Genomic DNA, 22,164 nt, shown 5'->3' with positions numbered 1-22,164 from the left:
CATTAAACCACCAAAATTGGAATTTTCAGACTGGCTGGTGGTGACTAGTGGTGTTCCACAAGGGTCGGCATTGGGACGACTTCTTTTCACATTACACATCAATGATTTGGCTGTTGGAGTTGATCTCTTTGTGGTCAAGATTGCAGATGATGCAAAGAGGGTTGGATGGACAGGTATAGAAGCAGGGAGTGTGCAGAGGACTTAGAAACATTGTGAGATTAGGCAAAGAAGTACCAAATGGAATATTGTGTCTGGAAGTATATGGTCATGCACTTTGGTAGAAGGAACAAAGGTGTAGACAATCTTCTAAATGGGGAGAAAATTTTTAAAAATCAGATGTGCAGAGGGATTTGGGAGCCCTTGTGCTTGTTCAGTGTTCCCTAAAGGTCAATTTGCAAGTTGACTTGGCGCTAAGGAACACAAATGCAATGTTAAGTCAAGTCAAGTCACTTTTTATTGTCATTTTGACCATAACTGATGGAACAGTACACAGTAAAAATGAGACAACATGGTGCTACATGAAACAATACAAAAACTACGCTGAACTGTGTAAAACAACACAAAAACTACACTAGACTACAGACCTACCCAGGACTGCATAAAGTGCACAAAACAGTGCAGGCATGACAATAAATATTAAACAAGACAATAGGCACAGTAGAGGGCAGTAGGTTGGTGTCAGTTCAGGCGCTGGGTATTGAGAAGTCTGATGACTTGGGGGAAGAAACTGTTACATAGTCTGGTCGTGAAAGCCCGAATGCTTTGGTGCTTTTTGCCAGGTGGCAGGAGGGAGAAGAGTTTGTATGAGGGGTGCGTGGGGCCCTTCATAATGCTGTTTGCTTTACGGATGCAGCATGTGGTGTAAATGATAAACAGAAGAGCACAGACCTCTGCAGCCCACCACTGGTCTCAGGTCCCTAATCTGACTGGGGGAAGTAACGATGTAAATGGCCCACCGAAGTGGGAGAGTAGACATTTCAGAGGGTCATGGGGATGGAAGGAGGTTGCACAGTGTGAGGCTACAGAGGGATTTAATATACCTCCTTAAATTCACCCTTATCTCCCTGTGCTCCAGAACAAACAGTCCCGCCCTATCCATCTCCCCGTGTAACTCCAGCACTCCAGTAACATCGTTGTGAATGCTTTCTACAGCAATTGCAGCTGAATCACATTGTTCCTGTAGCTCGGTGACCAGAACTGCACACAATATCCCAAGAGCAATCTTACCAGCATCTTGAACAATTGTAATACAACATACCGACTCTTGTACTCATTGCCATCAGTGTGTCATTCGCTTTCTTTTCCACCGTGTCGACCTACGTATGCACTTTTAGGAATTCTACCCACCAGTCTGCAGTTATGCAGTGCCCTCCAGGGCACTACCTCTCACTGTGTAATCTTCTGCCCTGGCTTAACTGACCAAAAGTCTGCACTTTGGATTTGTCTGAATTAAATTCCAGCTGTCATTTCCTTGTTATTTACACAACTGATGTTTATTCTCTTGTAATTTAAACAACCTTCGTCATTGTCCATCATACCATCAATGTTGGTGTCATCTGGAAACTTATTAATCATGCACCTATAATCTCATCCAGATTATCAATATACCGGATAGGACAACCAATAGGAGACCCAGCACAGATCCCTGCAACACACCACTGGGCACAGGCCACCAATCTAAAAACAGTAATATGAGGATATGAAAGGGACCAGAGAGATAGGAAGGAGGAAATGTGGGAGTTTTCCAGCATGGGAAGGTTACAGAGGGGACGATGTGGTGTGCTCCAAGGATTATGTGAGAATGCGAATGGGAAACCTGAGGCCGGGACATGTTTCAGTGTATAATGTTTCAAGATTCAAGATAAGATAGAAATGCTCTGCAAGAATTTGGAAATGTTTAAGATAGCAACTGTTTGATTTTTTAATGTGTTTTGAGAGTGTTGTTTGGGTTTAAGTGATTAAATTTTTAAAAATGTGTTTTAAACTACTTTAAACTACACCTCCAAAGGGATCTTATCACCAAACATAACTTCACCTTCCTACCACACCCCCAATCCTTCCCCCGCCTCCCAGTAATTTCCTTGTCCATTCATCCACACCAACTAATCTCCCCTCTGGCTTGTATCAAGTGGCCAAAGTGCTACACCTGTCTACCCGCCTCCTCGCTCACCTCCATTCAGAACCCCAAAGAGTCCTTCCAGCTGAGGGAACATTTCACCTGTGAATCTACTGGGTTTGTCTATTGTATCCGATGCTCTCGATGTAACCTCCTCTACATTGGTGACACCTGTCATAAATTGGGGTACTGCTTTATTAAGCATCTCTGCTCCATCCACTAAAAGTGGAACGAAGTGATGGCCCTAAATTTCATTTTTATTCCCATTCCCATTCTTACATGTTGGGTCCCTGGCCTCCTCTTGTGCCACAACGAGGCCACCCTCAGGGTGGAGGAGCAACACCTTATCTTCCACCTGAGTCGCCTCTAAACTGATGGCGTCAATATCAATTTTCCCATCTGGTTAAAAAAAAAATTCCCTCCATCTCCCCTTCTTTTCTCCACTCTGGACTCTTGCCTCTTCTCACCTACCAATCACCTCTCCCTGGAGCCCCCTCCTTCCTTTTTTCCTGTGGTCCCCTCTCCTGTGCTATCAAATTGCTTCATCTCCAATTCTGAAAAAGGTCTCTGCCCGAAACATCGATTGTTTGTTCTTTTCCATGGACACTGCCTCATTTGATTAGTTCCTCCAGCATTTTGTGTATGTTGTTTTGGATTTCCAGCATCTACAGAATTTCTTGTGTTTATTACTTTAAACTACTTTATTAGCTGAAAGTAACTTTTCCTTTGAGTGGGGCCCACCATTCGAATAGTGGTTGTATTGGCAGCGAAACACCATGGAGAATAAACCAATCTTTGAAGATTGGGTCATGACAGTATTATCTCCCTTTAGTGAGCATATTCATGGCTACTTATATCTGACAGGTCTTAATGTCTTCGCTTGAAGTTTGCGGACAGCACAGCCACCACCATCACATAACTCAGGCCTTCAGTTCCCACCATTACTCTTCTAAACCTTTTTTGCACTCTTTAAAAAGTAGTTACACTGTGGCTCTAATGAGGGTGACTAAAGCTGCACAGAATATTCTGGGTGTGGATTCATCAACGTCTTACACAAAAGGAACATCACATTCCAGCCCCTGTGCTAATCATCTTTGCCGATGGAGGCCAGTGTACCAAATACTTTCTTCCCCATCCTGTCCATCTGTGATGCCAGTTTTGTGGAAGTTTCAGGAAGGAAAGGTTTAAAATTGCAGGTGACCAGGGTTCAAATCCTGCTGTTGCCAGTGAGGAGTCTATACATTCTCTGGTGCTCCGGTTTCCTCCCACAGTCCAGAGAACTACTGGTTGGGAGGTTAATCGGTCATTATAAATTGCCGGGGATTTAACTGGTGGATTGCTGGCCAGCATGGCTGAAGGGGCTGTAGATACCTTTTCCGTGCTGTATCTCAATAAACCCAAACGTTGTGTCCTGACTGAACAGAGCGCAGACACTGTACAGTCACAAGAGGAACCAAACTCTTGAGAACTGGCCTTCTTTCTGAAGTCTTTTCTGAGTCTGGATGTTCAGTAAGACAGCCATTCCTCGGCTGATTTCCACAGTTAACCAAGGTTCCGTAGTAATTTTTGATACCTTCTTCATTCTTTCTGTTAGCTTAAGAGAGTGATGGGAAAGATACAGTCGGTCAGCTCCACAGGTTAGTGCTGTAAACTGGGGCAGGGTAACGTTGGGGGAATTAGTTACGAGCCAAGGTGGATTTGGAGAGCCTGTAAGAAAGAAAATGAATAAATGGCAAGTGAGACAGCAAGTGTCTGGGAACAGAATGTTCCCGTTGGGGTGAAGGGTAATCTGGCAGGTTTGGGGAACCTTGGCAAATGAGAGATAATGAGGTTCAGTTTTAAAAGAGAAAGGAAATCATACATTTCATTCAGGAGGTTGGCATCAAACCAATCCCTTTCTGGCTACGAAAAGATTGAGTATGCTCTGAGGAAGGAAATCAGGAGGGCAAAGAGAGGGAGTATGAGATGGATCTGGCAGGTAAAGTTCAGGAATCTCCGAAGAGGTTCTCCCGTTGTCTTAAGAATGAAAGGGTAGTTAGGGAGAGATTCGGTTCCCTTATAGATCAGTAGGGCTACCAAGATCTTGAGCCCCAGGAGGTGGGTGAGTTTTGTAATGAATGTTTACTCAGGAGAAAAATATGGCTCCAGAGATAAGAGAAAGAAGTGGAGATGTTGCTGAGCTGGGAATCTACAAGCAACACACGGTAACACTGAAGCGGAGAGGAAAACTTGTGCTGGGAACTGTACATTGGGTCCACAGTTTGTGCAGATCTGAACGGTGTGTCAGAGAGGGACCTGACGGTTCAGCCTGGTATCACTGTCAAACAAATCAAGTTTATTGTCGTTTAACAATATACATGTATACCGTCAAACGAGACAACGTTTCTCCGAATTAACGTGTAAAGGATAAAATCGATAGATTTCTTACACATAAATAAACAAAGTGTGTAAATTAAATATTGCAAGATACAGAACAGATAAACTACATAAATCAGGACTAACGAAGGGTCTCGTCTGAAACGTCGACTATACCTCTTCCTAGAGATGCTGCCTAGCCTGCTGCGTTCACCAGCAACTTTGATGTGTGTTGCTTGAATTTCCAGCATCTGCAGAATTCCTGTTGTTTGCATTTTTTAAGACAAGCCAGTGACACTTTGAATGCGATGCGGCTGTGTTTGTGAGTCCGATCACGTCGCCGCGTTTCGCCGTCCCTCCTGTGGAAAATAAAAAGATTTCCCTATCACGAGGTGGCCCAGCTCCCCAACTCAGTCCTGAAGCGGGAATTGCCCATATTTTTAGTTGGTTTCGATATTTCAGTCGGAAAACGGTGAGCATTCCGGTGATCACGGGAGAGAACGAGGTCAGTGCAGCAATTAAACGGATTTATATGAATAATGTTGCCTTTAGTTCGGACCAAGCTTGTTTTACAGCAAAGAGTCCGGCCTCGGACACAGACAGAGAGCGATCTGGGAGATGGAGGTGCCTTATTTTAATTGGAATGGGGGTGTTTTTGAGGAGAAAGAAGCACAGAGACAGAGTGACCAGGAGCTGACAATAAGGTGTCTCCGCCCCGTCCGCTCGCTGCCTTTAAATAACTCTGAACCGCCGCTTCTCTCTTCATTTCTCACTCAGTTCTGAGTTTTGCGAGAGTTTGTACAGAGTCGCCGACATGACCGAGACCGCAGCCGCTGAAGTCGCTCCTCCAGCGACGCCTGCTGCTGCAACCAAGGCTCCCAAGAAGAAGAAGGCGGTCGCCCGGACCAAGCCAGCCGGTCCCAAACTGAGCGAACAGATCGACAAGATTGTGGCGGATTGCCGCAGTCCCCGAGGGGTGTCCATAGTCGCGATAAAGAAGGGGTTGGCCGCCAACGGCGTCGATGTGGAAAAGCTCAAAAGTCAGATCAAGATGGTCATTAAAAGGAAATTGGAAAGCGGCTCCCTGATTCACACCAAGGGCGCAGGTGTCTCCGGCTCCTTGAAGGCCGCTAAAAAGGACAGTAGCGCGAAAATCGTGAAAAAAGCGAAGAAACCAGCGGCCAAGACATCTCAGACCAAGAAGCCAGCGATCAAGAAAACTGCAGCCAAGAAAGCAGCTAAGAAATCTCCCGCCAAGAAACAAAGTGTTAAGAAACCGACGGCTAAAAAAGCGGCTGCTAAGAAACCAGCGGCCAAGAAGGCAGCGCAGAAGACCAAGAGCCCCAAGAAGGTCGCAGTCCCGAAGACGAGGGCGCCCAAAAAGTCGGCAAAACCCAAACCGAAGGCAAGATCCGTGAAAGCCAAGAAGGCGACTGCCAAAAAGTAAATAAAAATACACATTTTAAAGACCTGAGACCAACGGCTCTTCTAAGAGCCACTCACATCTCCCACAAAAGAGCTGGAAAATAGAGGTCTCTCTCTCCTCTATTACTCTGAAGCTGTCTCTCTGCTTCCCTCTCCGTCTCTCTCGGGCAGGTCAGGGTGATGTGATAAAAGGAGACAGCGGCCGTCGGTTTGCCTTTGAACAGCACTTTGGAGAGTGAAGAGATTGATAATTTATTTGGTTGTAATGAATGTTTTGAAGATGTACTGTACTGAGCAGCAATTCATTTCGGTGTTGGTTCCTGTGGTCCTTTTGAAAACCTTGTGGCTGTTTTTCCACAAAACCATTTAGTAAAAGCAGAAATTAAAATCAATCTCAGTCTTCTCTCTTTGTCCTCCCGTTTCCGGCAACACTGAATTCACTCACCGCGAAAAGCTATTCAGTAAAAACGTAAACATTCAGATTCAGCTAATTGAATGAAGACGATCGATGATTTACATCAAGGTGAAATTTGATAATTCGTGATTATTTTAATTGTAAGAAAACTGGTTGCTGTTGAAACAATTTTTTCTTTTGTTTGCCTCTTGGATTTGGCGGGCGATTTCAAACTGAACCGCCATCCAAATCACTGCTAAATCAGACCGGCTAAATTCCGACCCTGAGTCACCAGTTTCCATATTTGGTCATGGGTATTATTCCCCACCACCGGCCAGCTTCAAACTGGTGATGGAAAAGCAGCCAATCGCAACGTTAGGGCCTGCAATGGAGATGTCCATTGCAGCCAATCAGAGAGTGGGGCGGCACTTCATCTACTCTTTAAAAGCTGGTTCCTGCGTCTGTTCCGCTATTCCGATCCCGGTATTGGAAGTTTTCCTTTGACTGCTGAAGAAGAATGGCCCGAACCAAGCAAACCGCGCGCAAATCAACTGGTGGGAAAGCTCCCCGCAAGCAACTGGCCACCAAAGCGGCGCGGAAGAGCGCTCCAGCCACGGGCGGAGTGAAGAAGCCTCATCGCTACCGGCCTGGCACTGTGGCTCTGAGGGAGATCCGTCGGTACCAGAAATCCACCGAGCTGCTTATCCGTAAGCTTCCATTCCAGCGCCTGGTCCGAGAAATCGCTCAGGACTTCAAGACCGACCTGCGCTTCCAGAGTTCAGCCGTCATGGCCCTGCAGGAGGCCAGTGAAGCTTATCTGGTGGGACTCTTTGAGGACACTAACCTGTGCGCCATCCACGCTAAGCGAGTTACCATCATGCCCAAAGACATCCAGTTAGCCCGCCGCATCCGCGGAGAGCGCGCCTAAATCCGATCTCCACACCGAACACAACAAAAGGCTCTTTTAAGAGCCACCAACACAGCAGTGGAAAGGGCTGTCTGTTATTGTTCACTGAGCTTTTGTTAAACATGCCAGCCCCGCCCCGATATACCTCATCGACACGGAGCATCAGCAGTTCGATGCCGCTGGGTAACATTTGTGTTGTTCTGTTACGTCTTCTATTTCTGCTCTGCAGGGGGAAATGGGTGAGTGCCAATGTATTTACGAAGATTGCACATTGCTATGAGTTACTGGTTTGTCCTCAGTGGACGAGGATGATCATCCAACTCAGAATTTTTCTGGAAAACCAAGCTCCTTGGGTGGGAAGGAAACGATCAGGCAGGGAACATGTGCTTATCCAAAATGAACAATGCTCCTACGTGGCTTTATCCATTATTCCTCCCTGTCTATTTGCTTTAACTGGGGAAGAGTTGACTTTGGGAGAGGTTGTCAGTATATGCTGGGTGTGTAACTGAAGAGGTAGTGGTTTCTCCATCTGTGCTTCATCAATACGACGGAATGGAATTCTAAAGGCCCAGTGTCTCATAACAACAGTGCAGCAGTCTATGTCCCATCATTTCATCATTTGAGAAAAGGTTTTTCTAATGAACTCCCATTTTATACTATGAAAATGGTGGCAATCCTTGCATTGCAGTGGATAGAGGACGCACAGCCTAACTGTTTTCTGTTCTGTTCCAATCACTTCCTTCTGGTAGGTGCTTTAGATCACTGTATGCCAGGACAAATAGGTACAAGAACAGTTTCTATCCGTATGCCATCAGTCTTATGAACACTTGAATTTTAGTCTATTACAAACCAAGTCCACCTGTACATACACAGGTACACCTCACTGTATATAGTTCACGATTATTTGCACTATTGTTTTGATTGTTTTTTTTTATTCTGTACAGCGAGAGCTCAGGGAAACCGGCATCAAATTCCTTGTATGTGCCCACATACTTGCCGATAATAAAGGATTCTGATTCCGACCATCTCTGTTTTAAATGAACATCCCTCTATTTTGAGGTTGTGACCTCTGGTGTCGAACTCCCGCACCACAGGACATTTACTCTACACATCCACTATATTGAAGCCTTTCTACATTTGCCCAGAGCAATCAAAAGCTCTTCATATGACAACCCTTTCTATCCCAGACTTGATTTCATGAAATTCCTTTGATAGCTCCACAATGTTAGCACATCCTTTCTCAGATAAGAGGCCCCAAATGCTCACTACTCCAAATGAGGCCTTATCAGTGCCTTATAAAGCCTCAATGTTGGTGCGTGGCCAAGTGGTTAAGGCATCGGGCGACTGACCTGAAGGTCGCTAGTTCGAGCCTCAGCTGAGGCAGCATGTTGTGTCCTTGCACTTAACCACACATTGCTCTGCGACAACACCAGTGCCAGGCTGTATCGGCCCTAGTGCCCTTGGACAACATCGGTGGTGTGGGGAGGGGAGACTTGCAGCATAGGCAACTGCCAGTCTTCCATACAACCTTGCCCAGGCCTGCACCCTGGAAAACATCCAAGGCGCATATCCATGTTCTCATGAGACTAACGGATGCCTATAGAACCTCAACATTACATCCTTGCTTTTAAATTCTTGTCCTCTTGAAATGAATGCTCACATTGCATTTGGCTTCCTCACTACCGACTCAACAAGCAAATTTACCTTTAGTGGATCCTGCACAAGGACTCCTAAGTTCCTCTGCACCTCGTATTGTTTGAATTTTCTCTCCAATTAGAATTAGTGTACACTTTTATTTCTTCTACAAGGTGCATAGCCATACAATTCCCAACTCTGTATTCAATCTGCCACTTCTTTACCCATCCTCCTAATCTGTTTAAGTCTTTGTGCAGACTACCTGCTTCTACAGCGATACTTGCTCCCTCACCTATCTTTGTATCATCTACAAGCTTAGCAAAAATCCATCAATTCCACTATCTGAATCGTTGACGTATAATGTAAAAAAAAAGAGGAGGGTCCCAACACAGATACCTATTTAACACCATTAGACACTGGCAGTACTCCAGGAAAGGCTCCCTTTATTTCCACTCTTTTGCCTTCTGCCAATGAACCAATGCTCTATCCATACTAGTATTTTTTTTGTAATACCATGGGCTCTTATCTTGTTAAAAGCTTCAGAAAATCTAAGTACATAACATCCATCAATTCTCCTTCATCTGTCCTGTTTGTTATTTCTTCAAATGATTCCGACAGATTTGTCAGGCAACATTTTCCCTGAAGGAAACCATCCTGACTTCAGCCTATTTTATCATGTGCTCCAAGTAACCAAAACCACATCTTAACAATCCACTCCAACATCTTCCCAACCACTAAGGTCACACTAACTGGCCAATGATTTCCTTTCTTCTGCAACTCTCCCTTCTTGAAGAGTGAAATGATTTTTGCAATTTATAGCCCTGTGGAACTATTCCAGATTCCACAGATTCTTGAAGGATCATTTCTAACGTGTCTGTAATCTGTTCAGCCACCTCTTTCAGAACCCTGGGGTATATACCAGGTGATTTATCTATCTTCAGACCTTTCAGTTTCCCAAGCACTTTCTCACTAGTAATTGCAATTTCACTCACTTCTGCCCCGACACTCTCGAACACTGGCATACTGCTAGTGTCTTCCACAGCGAAGACAATTGCAAAATACTTATTCAGATCGTCCACCATTTCCTTCTCGCCCATTTTTACCTTTCCAGTCATTTGCAAGTGGTCCGATATCTACTTCCCTTGTCCCCTTTTACATTACAAACTTTTCAGGCCGTTTGAGAAGAGCAACTCGTCCATAACCTGATGCGCGAACAATGACCGACGGCGAACAGCAGCTGAGAAGCGGGTTTTGTTCTGAGCGTTTCTTATTTTAAAGAAATTGGTGAATTAAATCCCCAGCCAGTGTTGCAATAGTAGCTGCACTTACATTAAATGTGGGGGACTCCAGTAATTAGTGAATGTGGAGATCAAGCCGACAAACAGACATGCAATAATTTCATTTTAGATGAGCATTAAAAGAAGGATTTTTGGCGGGCTGTTTCAAATTTCAGTTTCTTTTAGGAGAATGAGCGGATATTTTCCGTGACTCTGCTGCTGTTTCTTGATTGGTGAATGGGGGAAGTTCTCTGACTGGATTATTTTTTCTATCTCCAATGTCATTGGGCGTTGCAGCACCAATCATACACGTTCTGCTGCATTCCCCCAAAAGGTACAAGAAGGACGAGGGCCGGAAGCATTCCCTCATTCTCCGTGGAAAAATTGCCGAGATCGTGAAGATGAGCGGACGAGGAAAAACTAGCGGCAAAGCTCGGTCGAAGGCCAAGTCTCGCTCCTCCCGGGCAGGACTGCAGTTCCCAGTGGGCCGTGTTCACAGGCTCCTGAGAAAGGGTAACTATGCTGAGCGAGTGGGTGCTGGAGCCCCGGTCTATCTGGCTGCTGTGCTCGAGTATCTGACGGCTGAAATCCTTGAGCTGGCCGGCAACGCGGCCCGGGACAACAAAAAGACCCGCATCATTCCCAGGCATCTGCAGCTGGCCGTCCGCAACGACGAGGAGCTCAACAAGCTGTTGGGCGGGGTGACCATCGCTCAGGGCGGGGTGCTGCCCAACATCCAGGCCGTGCTGTTGCCCAAGAAAACCGGCGGAGCCAGCAAGTGAAGAGACAGAATCTGAACCCAATGACCCAAAGGCTCTTTTCAGAGCCACTCACAGAGTCTGTGAAAGGGCTGCTCTGCGGATACCTGAAGCGCGGGGGAAAGGGCTCTTGTTCGGATTAGATTGTTGTACTAATTGGCAGGCAGGGTGCATTGAAATTCCTTACTACTGCGAAACGCAACTCACAGGTTTACGCTGGATGCACAGTCCGAAATGTCGAAATCATCTGTACCCCGATACCGATGTGTGACTGGCGGTCGGATTTCAGCCGGTCCGAAAAGATTGGCTGCTAGTTTTCTTTATAAATAATCTTCCTGGAAATGTTACTTTGAGGGAGTTACTTCTGCGGAACAGGACAAGTACTATAATTTTAATTGCATTTCTTTTTAGCATTTTCTAAACTCCAGCTACTGTAATGATGAAAGTACGGATAAACACGCAAAGGGTCTGTTCTCCAATAAACAATTCTGCTTATCATCTATTTCTGCTCCGGGTCACTGCTCTGTCTCTGAGGTGGTGGGCGGCTCTTAAAAGAGCCTTTGTGTTGTGTTCAGAATCAGGAGTTCCTCAACCGCCGAAGCCATAGAGAGTGCGGCCCTGGCGTTTCAGCGCGTACACCACATCCATGGCAGTGACCGTCTTGCGCTTGGCGTGCTCCGTGTAAGTGACGGCATCGCGGATCACATTCTCCAGGAAAACTTTTAGCACACCGCGGGTCTCCTCGTAGATGAGACCCGAGATTCGCTTGACGCCGCCACGGCGAGCCAGACGGCGGATGGCTGGTTTGGTGATGCCCTGGATGTTATCACGGAGCACTTTACGGTGCCGCTTGGCTCCGCCTTTCCCGAGTCCTTTGCCTCCTTTTCCTCTGCCAGACATGATGCCGTTTCACTCAGTGACGAACCGACTGCTGCTGCCTCATTTTATACGCAGCGCCCCGACCTGCCCGAGAAAGGCAGAGAGGCGGTAAGGGGTGGAGACGCTGACGAACAATGCGGAGAGAGGGAGAGACGGGGAGGGGTGGAGACCAAGGCAGGCGGACGGACAGAGCAGAGAGCGGCCTCTCATCGTTCAGCTCCACGACCGTCAATTTCCAGTGGTTTAGCCGCAACAGAACAGCATTAGCGTTCTGGATAAACCGTTGGAAACTGTTGGAAAGAACGAGGGCCCTGTGGAATTGGTTAATGGCGACACAGAGACAGATGGTGAATACGGTTATCATATTTATCAGGTTTGCGTGTTTCTTGTAGTAGAGGTTCATTGATTCCGATTTTTAGAGATTGTTTCAGCAGTATTACAGGCCATTTGGCCCGTCACATCGATATCAACCAATGGGAATCCATCCATATTAATTAATTCTTCCAGCACTTGCTCCGTAGCCTGGGAATTTATGTGACATTTTGAAAACACCATCAGCGGCTCTGCTTCCACCACTGTCTCCGGTACAGTGTTCCAGGAACTCACCACCGTCTGGGTGAACAAATCCTCTCTTAACCTGTTACCCCTTCAACCAAACCCCATGTCCTGCAGTTTTATCTGCTCCTGATATGGGGGGAAAACTCACTCTAACCTACACTATCTCCACTCCTCATCATTTTCTATATTTAAATCACCTCCCCTCTTAAGCAGGGATCAGTGCTAGGTCTGTTTTTTTTTTTGTCATCTATATCACAAACTGAGTGATTATATTGTAAAATGGATCAACAAAGAATGGGGATGTAGTGGACAACGAGGAAGACTGTCGAAGCTTGCAGTGTGATCTGGGAATACAGACCCAGTATTCCTTAAAAGTGTTTTCACCGGTAGCAAGGACTGTAAATAGAGCTGTAGACAGGATGGCCTTCAAAAATCAAAACACTGAGTACAGGAGTTGGGATGTTATGATGAAGTTGTGTAACATGTTGATGAGGTCTAAATTGGAGTATTGAGCGCAGTTCTGGTCACCTACATACAGTTAACCATCTGTCCCAAAAACATTTGAATCTGTAACCACAGAGGGAATAAATGCACATCTCCAAAACTTCAAGAAATCTGGCAAAGTGAACAGGGTTTTGAGAAAGTGATTCCACTTTCCGCAAATATATTGAAATCTTTGGTGTAGTAACATAATCTGTGGATAAAGGGAAGAGTGGTTGCACTAAACTGAGATGTCCATTTGAGAAGCTTCCCTTTCATAGGAAAGCGAAAAATTCTGAACTTACTGGTGACATAAAGAGAGATGGGAACCTTAGTAGAGAAGATGGAGTAAGGAGGGGAAATTATGGGAGGAAGTGAGATTGCACATTTGGGCAGGAATAAATATGCAACAAAGCATGTTAGCAGAATGGTACCTGATGAAGAGGCTTCTGCTTGAAATGTTAACTCTGTTTCTCTGTCTTTACTGCCTGAGCTGTGTTTTACTTGAATTTCAGTACTGTACTCATCTCTTTGCGTTTGCTCTTTTTTGATAAAACCATCATTTAATTTTCCAAGAATTGAAAACACATCTGAAGAGGTTTTGTGTCAGTTATCCAAGATATGTGATAGTCATGTTACTGCCAATATCAAAGTGGGTAGTAAAAGCTTTTTCAAGTGTATTAAATAAAAGAGAGATGAGAGTGGACATAGAACTGCTAAAAAATGAGGCTGAAGAAATAATAACAGGGGCCAAGGAGATGACAGATGAGGTAAATGAATATTTTGCAGTAGTCTTTACTGTGGAAAACACTAGTGGTATGCCAAATGTTAAAGGATGTGACGGAAGAGAGGTGGGTGCAGTTACTATTACAAGGGAGAAGATGCTCAAAAAGCTGAAAGACCTAAGGATACATGTCACCTGGACCAGATGAACTGCACCCTCAGATTCTGAAAGGGGTAGCGGTGGAGATTGTGGGGGCATTAGTAATGATCTTCAAAAATCATTGGACTCTGGCAAACCTCCAGAGGCCTGGAAAGTTGAAAATGGCACTCCACTCTTTTAGAAAGGCAGCAGAAAGGAAATTATAGACCTGACCTCAGTGGTTGGGAAGATGTTGGAGTAAATTGTTAAGGATGAGATTCTGGAGTACTTGGCTTCCTAAGGGAAAATCCTGCCTGACAAACCTGTTGGAATTCTTTTGAGTAGATTACACATAGGATAGATAACGGGGATGCAGTGGATGTTCTATATTTTGACTTTCAGAAGGCCTTTGACAAGCTGCCACACTTGAGGCTGCTTACTGGATTGGTAGATAACAGCGAGTGGGAATAAAGGGATCCTTTTCTGCTTGGCTGCCAGTGAGTAGCGGTTGGTGTTGGGACCACTTCTTTTAATATCAATGATTTTCATGATGGAATAGATGGCTTTGTTGCCAAGTTTTCAGCTGATATGAAGATTGCTGGAGGGGCAGGTAGGCTGCAGATGGACTAAGACAGACTAGAATAATGGACAAGGTTGGCAAATGAAACACAATGTTGGAAAATGCATGGTCATCAAATTTGGTTGTAGAAATAAATGTGCAGACTATTTTCAAAACAGAGAGAAAATCCAAAAATCTGAGATACAATGGGACTTTGTACAGAACACCCTCCTGTTTATCATCTACTGTATATCACTACAGTCCCTTTATATTTACATATCCATGTAAAACTCCACTGAACTGACCCTGCCTTTCCTACCCGATCCATATCCCTCTGTGTTCATTGATAGTCCTTTACTCCATCCACAATCTACTAGTCTTTGAATTTGAAAAGTTCAAAGTAAATTTATTATCAAAGTATGAATATCACCATATACTACTCTGAGATTTTCATGAAGACATTCACAACAGAACAAAGAAAATACAATAGAGTCAGTGAAGAACTGCACACAAACAAAGATTGAAAAAAACTAATGTGTAAAAAAAAACTACAAATCAATCAATCAATCTGGTAACATAGAATAGTACAGCACAGTACAGGGCCCTCAGCCCACAACGTTGTGCCGACCCTTGAACCCTGCCTCCCATATCACTCCCCACATAAATTCCTCCATATACCTTCCTAGTTATCTCTTAAATTTCACGAGTGCATCTCCCTCCACCCCTGACTCAGGCAGTGCATTCCACACACCAAACACTCTCTGAGTAAAAGACTTCCTCTAATATTCCCCTTGCATTTCCCACCTGTTACCTTAAAGCCATGTCCTCTTGTATTGAGCAGTGGTGCCCTGGGGAAGAGGTGCTGGCTGTCCACTCAATCTATTCCTCTTAATGTCTTGTATAACTCTATCGTGTCTCTTCTCATCCTCCTTCTTTCCAGAGAGTAAAGCCCTAGCTCCCTTAATCTCTGATCATAATGCATACTCTCTCAATCAAGCAGTGTCCTGGTAAATCTCCTCTGTGCGCTTTCCAATGATTTGTAGAGACCTTCAAAGTGAGTCTGTAGGTGTATAAAATCATGTGGGGTATTGATAAGGTGAATGACCACAGTCTTTTTTCCACATGTGGGGAGTCTAAAACCCGACGGCAGAGATTTAAGTAGAGAGGGGACATGAGGGACAACATTTTACACAAACTGTGGTGGTACCTTCTCCCCATGAACACCCACTGACTCACTCACTCATACCAACAATAAGAGAAGGACAACTCAGATTCCGAGGATACATCATGTGGAAAGATGAACTCGAAAAATTCATACTTTCTGGAAAGATTGAGGGGAGTAAACCTAGAGGAAGACCTCGGCTTATGTACATCAAAAGCATAGCCAGGTGGCTACACATCAAGGAAATTGAAGTCATCCAAAAAACGAAGGATAGATCTATATGGAAAACCATGGTCACCAATGTCTGCATCGGATATGGTACCTAGACAGGCAGACAGGTGGTGGGTAGATGAAACAAGCTGCAAGAGGAAGTGGTAGAAGTGGGTACAATTACAGTATTCAAGAAGCATTTAGATCGGTACATCGATAGGAAAGGTTCAGATGGAAATGGATAGTATTAAGAGAGAGAACTGACATTGAATTACAGCGTGAGGCTCCCTGTATCATCTCAGAGGACATGGGGGTCAGTGAGACAAGCTCAGAGCTGAGGTCCAAGGCAGCCAGAGTCACTGCAGGCAATTGTGGAGTGTTATGAAGTCATGGATTTGTACAGCACAGAAACAGGCCCTTTGGCCCATCACATCTGTGTTGACTGTCATGCCCACCTATACTAAACACACTGGCCTGCACTAATTCCATATCACTCTGTGCCTTGTCCATTGAAGTACCTTTACAGATGCCTCAGGTGTTGTTACACAGTCCCTGAAAGTGGCATCACAGGCTGGCAGGCTTGTGAAGCAGGTGTGTGGTCTGCCTGCTTTCATCAGCCAAAGAATTTAGTATAAGTGTTGTGGTGTCATGTTTCAGATGTACAACGAGTTGGTTAGGTTGTATTTGGAATATTGTGTACAGTTCTTGTCACCACACTACAGATGTGATGTGATGTGATGAAGCTGGGTTTGACTTTGCTGTAGTGAAAGGGGTGAGAGGTGACATGAGGGGTACAGAGAATGATATGAGGAATAGATTGGATAAATAGAAAGACTATGTTACCTATGCTACGGGTGTTGAAAGTTAGAGAACATATGTTTAAAGTGACAGGATGGAGGTTCAAGGGGTCCTGAAGGGTAAATTTCTCTCACAAAAAATGATTATCATCTGGAATGAGTGGCTTGTGGCAGTGGTAGACTTAGGAACCCACAAGTTCTCTGTTCAGCAACATTTCACAGCTCCCTGCCATTCACTGTGTACATCCTGCCTTAGCTTAACTTCCCAAAATATAGTCAGTGATTTGTGCAGCATGGACATGGGCCCTCTGGCCCAACTCAGTGCCAATCAAGTCGCTGACCTAAGCTAAACCCAACCTCAATTTGGCCCATATCACTCTCACACTTTCTTATCAATGTACCTGGCAAAATGACTTTTCAATATAGTAAATATACCCACCTCTACAGTACCTTCTGGCAGAATATTCCACTAACCCACCATACTCTCTGTGAAAAAATTGTCCCTCAGGACTTGATATACCTTCATACTCTCACAATGCAAGCCCCTCCGGACCAACGAGTTGCACCACCCAGAGACCCACCTATCTAACTCTAGCCTAATCACACGACAATTTACAATGAGCAACTAACCTCCAACTAACGATATGTCTTCAGTGTGGGAGGAACTGGAGCACTCCGAGGAAACCCATGTGTTCACGTGAAGAAGGTACCCTCCTTAGATATGGTGCTGAAATGGAACTCCAGAATGCCCAGAGCTGTAAAAGCCTTGTGCTAACTGCTATGCTGTGACATGACATCCAAGGTACTGTACTCACTACTCTGATGAAGGCAAATGTGCCAAATGCCTTCTTCACCACTTTGTCTACCTGTGTCAACACTTTGTCTCTGTTTTAAGCCTGTCAGAGACCTGTCATTTACTATGTAAGCCCTGTTCTGAAATAAATTATCATAATTCCTCACTTTGCACTTGGCTCTGTTAAATCCCATGGTCCATTTCCTATCCCACACTCCTAATCCGTCTGTCTCACTGTCCATTAAACCACCAACATTGGAATATCCTGAATGGCTAGTGGTGACTAGTGGTGTTCCAGAAGGGTCGGCATTGGGACGACTTCTTTTCACATTACGTGTCAATGATTTGGCTGTTGGAGTTGATGCCTTTGTGGTCAAGATTGCAGATGATGCAAAGATGGTTGGATGGACAGGTATAGAAGCAGGGAGTGTGCAGAGGACTTAGAAACATTGTGAGATTAGGCAAAGAAGTGCCAAATGGAATATTGTGTCCGGAAGTATATGGTCATGCACTTTGGTAGAAGGAACAAAGGTGTAGACAATCTTCTAAATGGGGAGAAAATTTTTAAAAATCAGATGTGCAGAGGGATTTGGGAGCCCTTGTGCTTGTTCAGTGTTCCCTAAAGGTCAATTTGCAAGTTGACTTGGCGCTAAGGAACACAAATGCAATGTTAAGTCAAGTCAAGTCACGTTTTATTGTCATTTTGACCATAACTGATGGAACAGTACACAGTAAAAATGAGACAACATGGTGTGACATGAAACAATACAAAAACTACACTGAACTGTGTAAAACAACACAAAAAACTACACTAGACTAGAAACCTACCCAGGACTGCATAAAGTGCACAAAACAGTGCAGGCATGACAATGAATAATAAACAAGACAATAGGCACAGTAGAGGACAGTAGGTTGGTGTCAGTCCAGGCGCTGGGTATTGAGAAGTCTGATGGCTTGGAGAAAGAAACTGTCACATAGTCTGGCCGTGAGAGCCCGAATGCTTCGGTGCCTTTTGCCAGGTGGCAGGAGGGAGAAGAGTTTGTATGAGGGGTGCGTAGGGCCCTTCATAATGCTGTTTGCTTTACGGATGCAGAGTGTGGTGTAAATGGCAAATAGAAGAGCACAGATCCCTGCAGCCCACCACTGGTCACAGGTCCCTAATCTGACTGGGGAAGTAACGATGCAATTGGCCCACCGAAGTGGGAGAGTAGACATTTCAGAGGGTCATGGGGATGGAAGGAATTTACACAGTGTGAGGCTACAGAGGGATTTAATATACCTCTTTAAATTCACCCTTATCTCCCTGTGCTCCAGAACAAACAGTCCCACCCTATCCGTCTCCCCTTGTAACTCCAGCACCCCAGTAACATTGTTGTAAAATGCTTTCTGCAGCAATTGCAGCTGAATCATATTGTTCCTGTAGCTCGGTGACCAGAACTGCACACAATATGCCAAGAGCAATCATACCAACATCTTCAACAGTTGTAATACAACATCCCGACTCTTGTACTCATTGCCCTAACCAATGACAGCAAGTTTGTCATTCACGTTCTTTGCCACCGTGTCGACCTACGTATTCACTTTTAGGAATTCTTCCCACCAGTCTGCAGTTATGCAGTGCCCTCCAGGGCACTACATCTCACATGTGTAATCTTCTGCCCTGGCTTAACTGACCAAAAGTCTACACTTTGGATTTGTCTGAACTAAATTTCAGCTGTCATTTCCTTGTGTATTTACACAACTGATGTCTGTCCTCTTGTAGTAGACAACCTTCGTCATTATCCATCATACCATCAATGTTGGTGTCATCTGGAAACTTATTAATCATGCACCTACAATCTCATCCAGATCATCAATATACTGGATAGGACAACCAATAGGAGACCCAGCACAGATCCCTACAACACACCATTGGGCAGAGGCCACCAATCTAAAAACAGTAATATGAGGATATGAAAGGGACGAGAGAGATAGGAAGGAGGAAATGTGGGAGTTTTCCAGCATGGGAAGGTTACAGAGGGGGTGACGTGGTGTGGTCCAAAGATTATGTGAGAATGCGAATGGGAAACCTGAGGCCAGGAAATGTTTCAGTGTATAATTTTTCAAGACTCGAGATGAGATAGAAACCCTCTGCAAGAATTTTGAAATGTTTAAGATAGAAACTGTTTGATTTTTTAATGTGTTTTGAGAGTGTTGTTTGGGTTTAAGTGATTACATTTTTAAAAATGTGTTTTAAACTACTTTAAACTACACCTCCAAAGGGATCCTACCACCAAACAGAACTTTGCATTCCTACCGCACCCCCAACACTTCTCTCCGCATCCTGGTAATTTCCTTGTCCATTCATCCACCCCAACTAATCTCCCCTCTGGCTTGTATCAAGTGGCCAAAGTGCTACACCTGTCTACCCGCCTCCTCGCTCACCTCCATTCAGGACCCCAAAGAGTCCTTCCAGCTGAGGGAATACTGCACCTGTGAATCTACTGGATTTGTCTATTGTATCCGATGCTCTCGATGTAACCTCCTCTACATTGGTGACACCTGTCATAAATCGGGGTACTGCTTTATTGAGCATCTCTGCTCCATCCACCAGCACTGAAACAAAGTGATGGCCCAAAATTTAATTTCTTATTCCCATTCCCATTCCCATTCTGACATGTTGGGTCCCTGGCCTCCACTTGTGCCTCAATGAGGCCACCCTGAGGGTGGAGAAGCAACACCTTATATTCCACCTGAGTAGCCTCGAAAATGATGGCATGAATATCAATTTCCCCTTCTGGTAAAAAAAAAATTCCCTCCATCTCCCCTTCTATTCTCCACTCTGGCCTCTTGCCTATTCTCACCTACCAATCACCTCTCCCTGGAGCCCCTTCCTTCCTTTTTTCCTGTGGTCCCCTCTCCTGTGCTATCAAATTGCTTCATCTCCAGTCCCTGACCTTTCCTACCCACCTGACTTCACATCATTTTCTTATTCCCACACCTTCTTATTCTGACATCTTCCCAGTTCCTTTCCAGTTCTGAAGAAGGTCTCTGTGCGAAACATTGATTGTTTGTTCTTTTCCATGGACACTGCCTGATTTGTTTAGTTCATCCAGCATTTTGTGTATGTTATTTTGGATTTCCAGCATCTGCAGAATTTCTTGTGTTTATTAATTTAAACCACTTTGTTAGCTGGAAGTAACTTCTCCTTTGTAGGGAGAGGGGCCAACCATTCGAATAGGTGGTGTATTGCCAGCGAAAAACCATGGAGAATAAACCAATGTCTGAAGATTGGGTCATGACAGTATTATCTCCCTTTAGTGAGCATATTCATGGCTACTTATATCTGGCAGGTCTTAATCTCTTCGTTTGAAGTTCACGAACAATACACCCAACACCATCACGTAACTCAGGCCTTCAATTTCCACCATTACTCTTCTAAACCTTTTTTCACTGTTTTAAAATTAATTAAACTGTGGCTTTAATGAGGGTGACTAAAGCTGCACAGAATATCCTGGGTGTGGATTCATCAATGTCTTACACAAAAAGAACATCAGATTCCAGCTCCTGTGCTAATCATCTTTGCTGATGGAGGCCAGTGTACCAAATACTTTCTTCCCCATCCTGTCCATCTGTGATGCCAGTATTGTGGAAGTTTCAGGAGGGAAAGGCTTAAAATTGCAGGTGACCAGGGTTCAATTCCTGCTGTTGCCAGTGAGGAGTTTATACATTCTCTGGTGCTCCGGTTTCCTCCCACAGTCCAAAGACCTACTGGTTGGGAAGTTAATCAACCATTATAAATTGCCTGGGATTAAACTGGTGGATTGCTGGCCAGCATGGCTGAAGGGGCTGTAGAGACCTTTTCTGTGCTCAATCTCAATAAATCCAAAGTGCAGACACTGTACAGTCACAAGATGAACCAAACCTTTGAGAATGTGTCTTCTTTCTGAAGTCTTTTCTGAGTGTGGATGTTCAGTAAGGCAGCCATTCCCCACTGGCTTCCACAGTTGACCAAGGTTCCTTTTTCATTCTTTCTGTTAGTTTAAGAGAGTGATGGGAAGGATACAGTCAGTCAGCTACACAGGTCAGTGCTGTAAACTGGGGCAGGATAATGTTGGGGGAATTAGTTTCGAGCCAAGGTTGATTTGGAGAGCCTCTAAGAAAGAAAATGAATGAATGACAAGTGGGACTTGTTTATAAATGGGACAGCAAGTGTCTGGAAACAGAATGTTCCCGTTGTGGTGAAGGGTAATCTGGCAGGTTTGGGAAACCTTGGCAAATGAGAGATAATGAGGTTCAGTTTTAAAAGAGAAAAGAAATCATACATTTCATTCAGGAGGTTGACATCAAACCAATCCCTTTCTGGGTATAAAAAGATTGAGAATGCTCTGAGGAAGGAAACTAGGAGGGCAAAGAGAGGGAGTATGTCTTCTCCTATCATTTTGGATCTCCCCCTCCCCTCCCACTTTCAAATCTCTTACTAACTCTTCCTTCAGTTAGTCCTGATGAAGGGTCTCAGCCTTAAAGGTCGACTGTACTTCTTTCTAGAGATGCTGCCTGGCCTGCTGCGTTCACCAGCAACTTTGATGTGTGTTTCTTGAATTTCCAGCATCTACAGAATTCCTGTTGTTGGAGTATGAGATGGATCTGGCAGGTAAAGTTCAGGAATCTCCGAAGAGGTTCTCCTGGTGTCTTAAGAGTAAAAGGGTAGTTAGGGAGAGATTCAGTCCCCTTAGAGATTAGCAGGGTTTCCGAGATCTTGAGCCCCAGGAGATGGGTGAGTTTTGTAATGAATGTTTACTATGGAGAAAAGTATGGCTCCAGAAATAAGAGAAAGAAGCGGAGATGTTACTGAGCTGGGAATCTACAAGTAACACGCGGTAACACGGAAGCGGAGAGGAAAACTTGTGCTGGGAACTGTACACCGGGCCCACAGTTTGTGCAGATATGAACGGTGTGTCAGAGAGGGACCTGACACCTCAGACTGGTATCACTGTCAAACAAATCAAGTTTATTGT

At 44.7% G+C, this 22,164-nt stretch overlaps 4 protein-coding genes and 1 pseudogene across 4 annotated transcripts; 3 read left to right on the top strand and 2 right to left on the bottom strand.

Moving 5' to 3' along the window:
• LOC140189847 (histone H2AX-like) overlaps nt 1–22,164 on the bottom strand; it is an 836,563-nt pseudogene that overhangs the window by 808,357 nt on the left and 6,042 nt on the right.
• LOC140190093 (histone H1-like) lies at nt 5,286–5,918 on the top strand. The gene has a single exon (XM_072246574.1). It carries the CDS (start codon nt 5,286–5,288, stop codon nt 5,916–5,918), a length of 633 nt encoding a protein of 210 aa, XP_072102675.1.
• LOC140189979 (histone H3) lies at nt 6,808–7,218 on the top strand. The gene has a single exon (XM_072246362.1). The coding sequence runs from the start codon at nt 6,808–6,810 to the stop codon at nt 7,216–7,218; it is 411 nt and encodes a 136-aa protein (XP_072102463.1).
• Nucleotides 10,511–11,199, top strand: LOC140190299 (histone H2AX-like). Its single transcript, XM_072246904.1, has one exon. The coding sequence runs from the start codon at nt 10,511–10,513 to the stop codon at nt 10,889–10,891; it is 381 nt and encodes a 126-aa protein (XP_072103005.1). The 3' UTR covers nt 10,892–11,199.
• LOC140190058 (histone H4) lies at nt 11,456–11,767 on the bottom strand. Its single transcript, XM_072246499.1, has one exon. It carries the CDS (start codon nt 11,765–11,767, stop codon nt 11,456–11,458), a length of 312 nt encoding a protein of 103 aa, XP_072102600.1.

The sequence above is a fragment of the Mobula birostris genome, chromosome 29 (assembly GCF_030028105.1).
Source record: "Mobula birostris isolate sMobBir1 chromosome 29, sMobBir1.hap1, whole genome shotgun sequence".
Classification (NCBI taxonomy): Eukaryota; Metazoa; Chordata; class Chondrichthyes; order Myliobatiformes; family Myliobatidae; genus Mobula; species Mobula birostris.
This window is presented reverse-complemented; position numbering and strand designations above follow the sequence as displayed.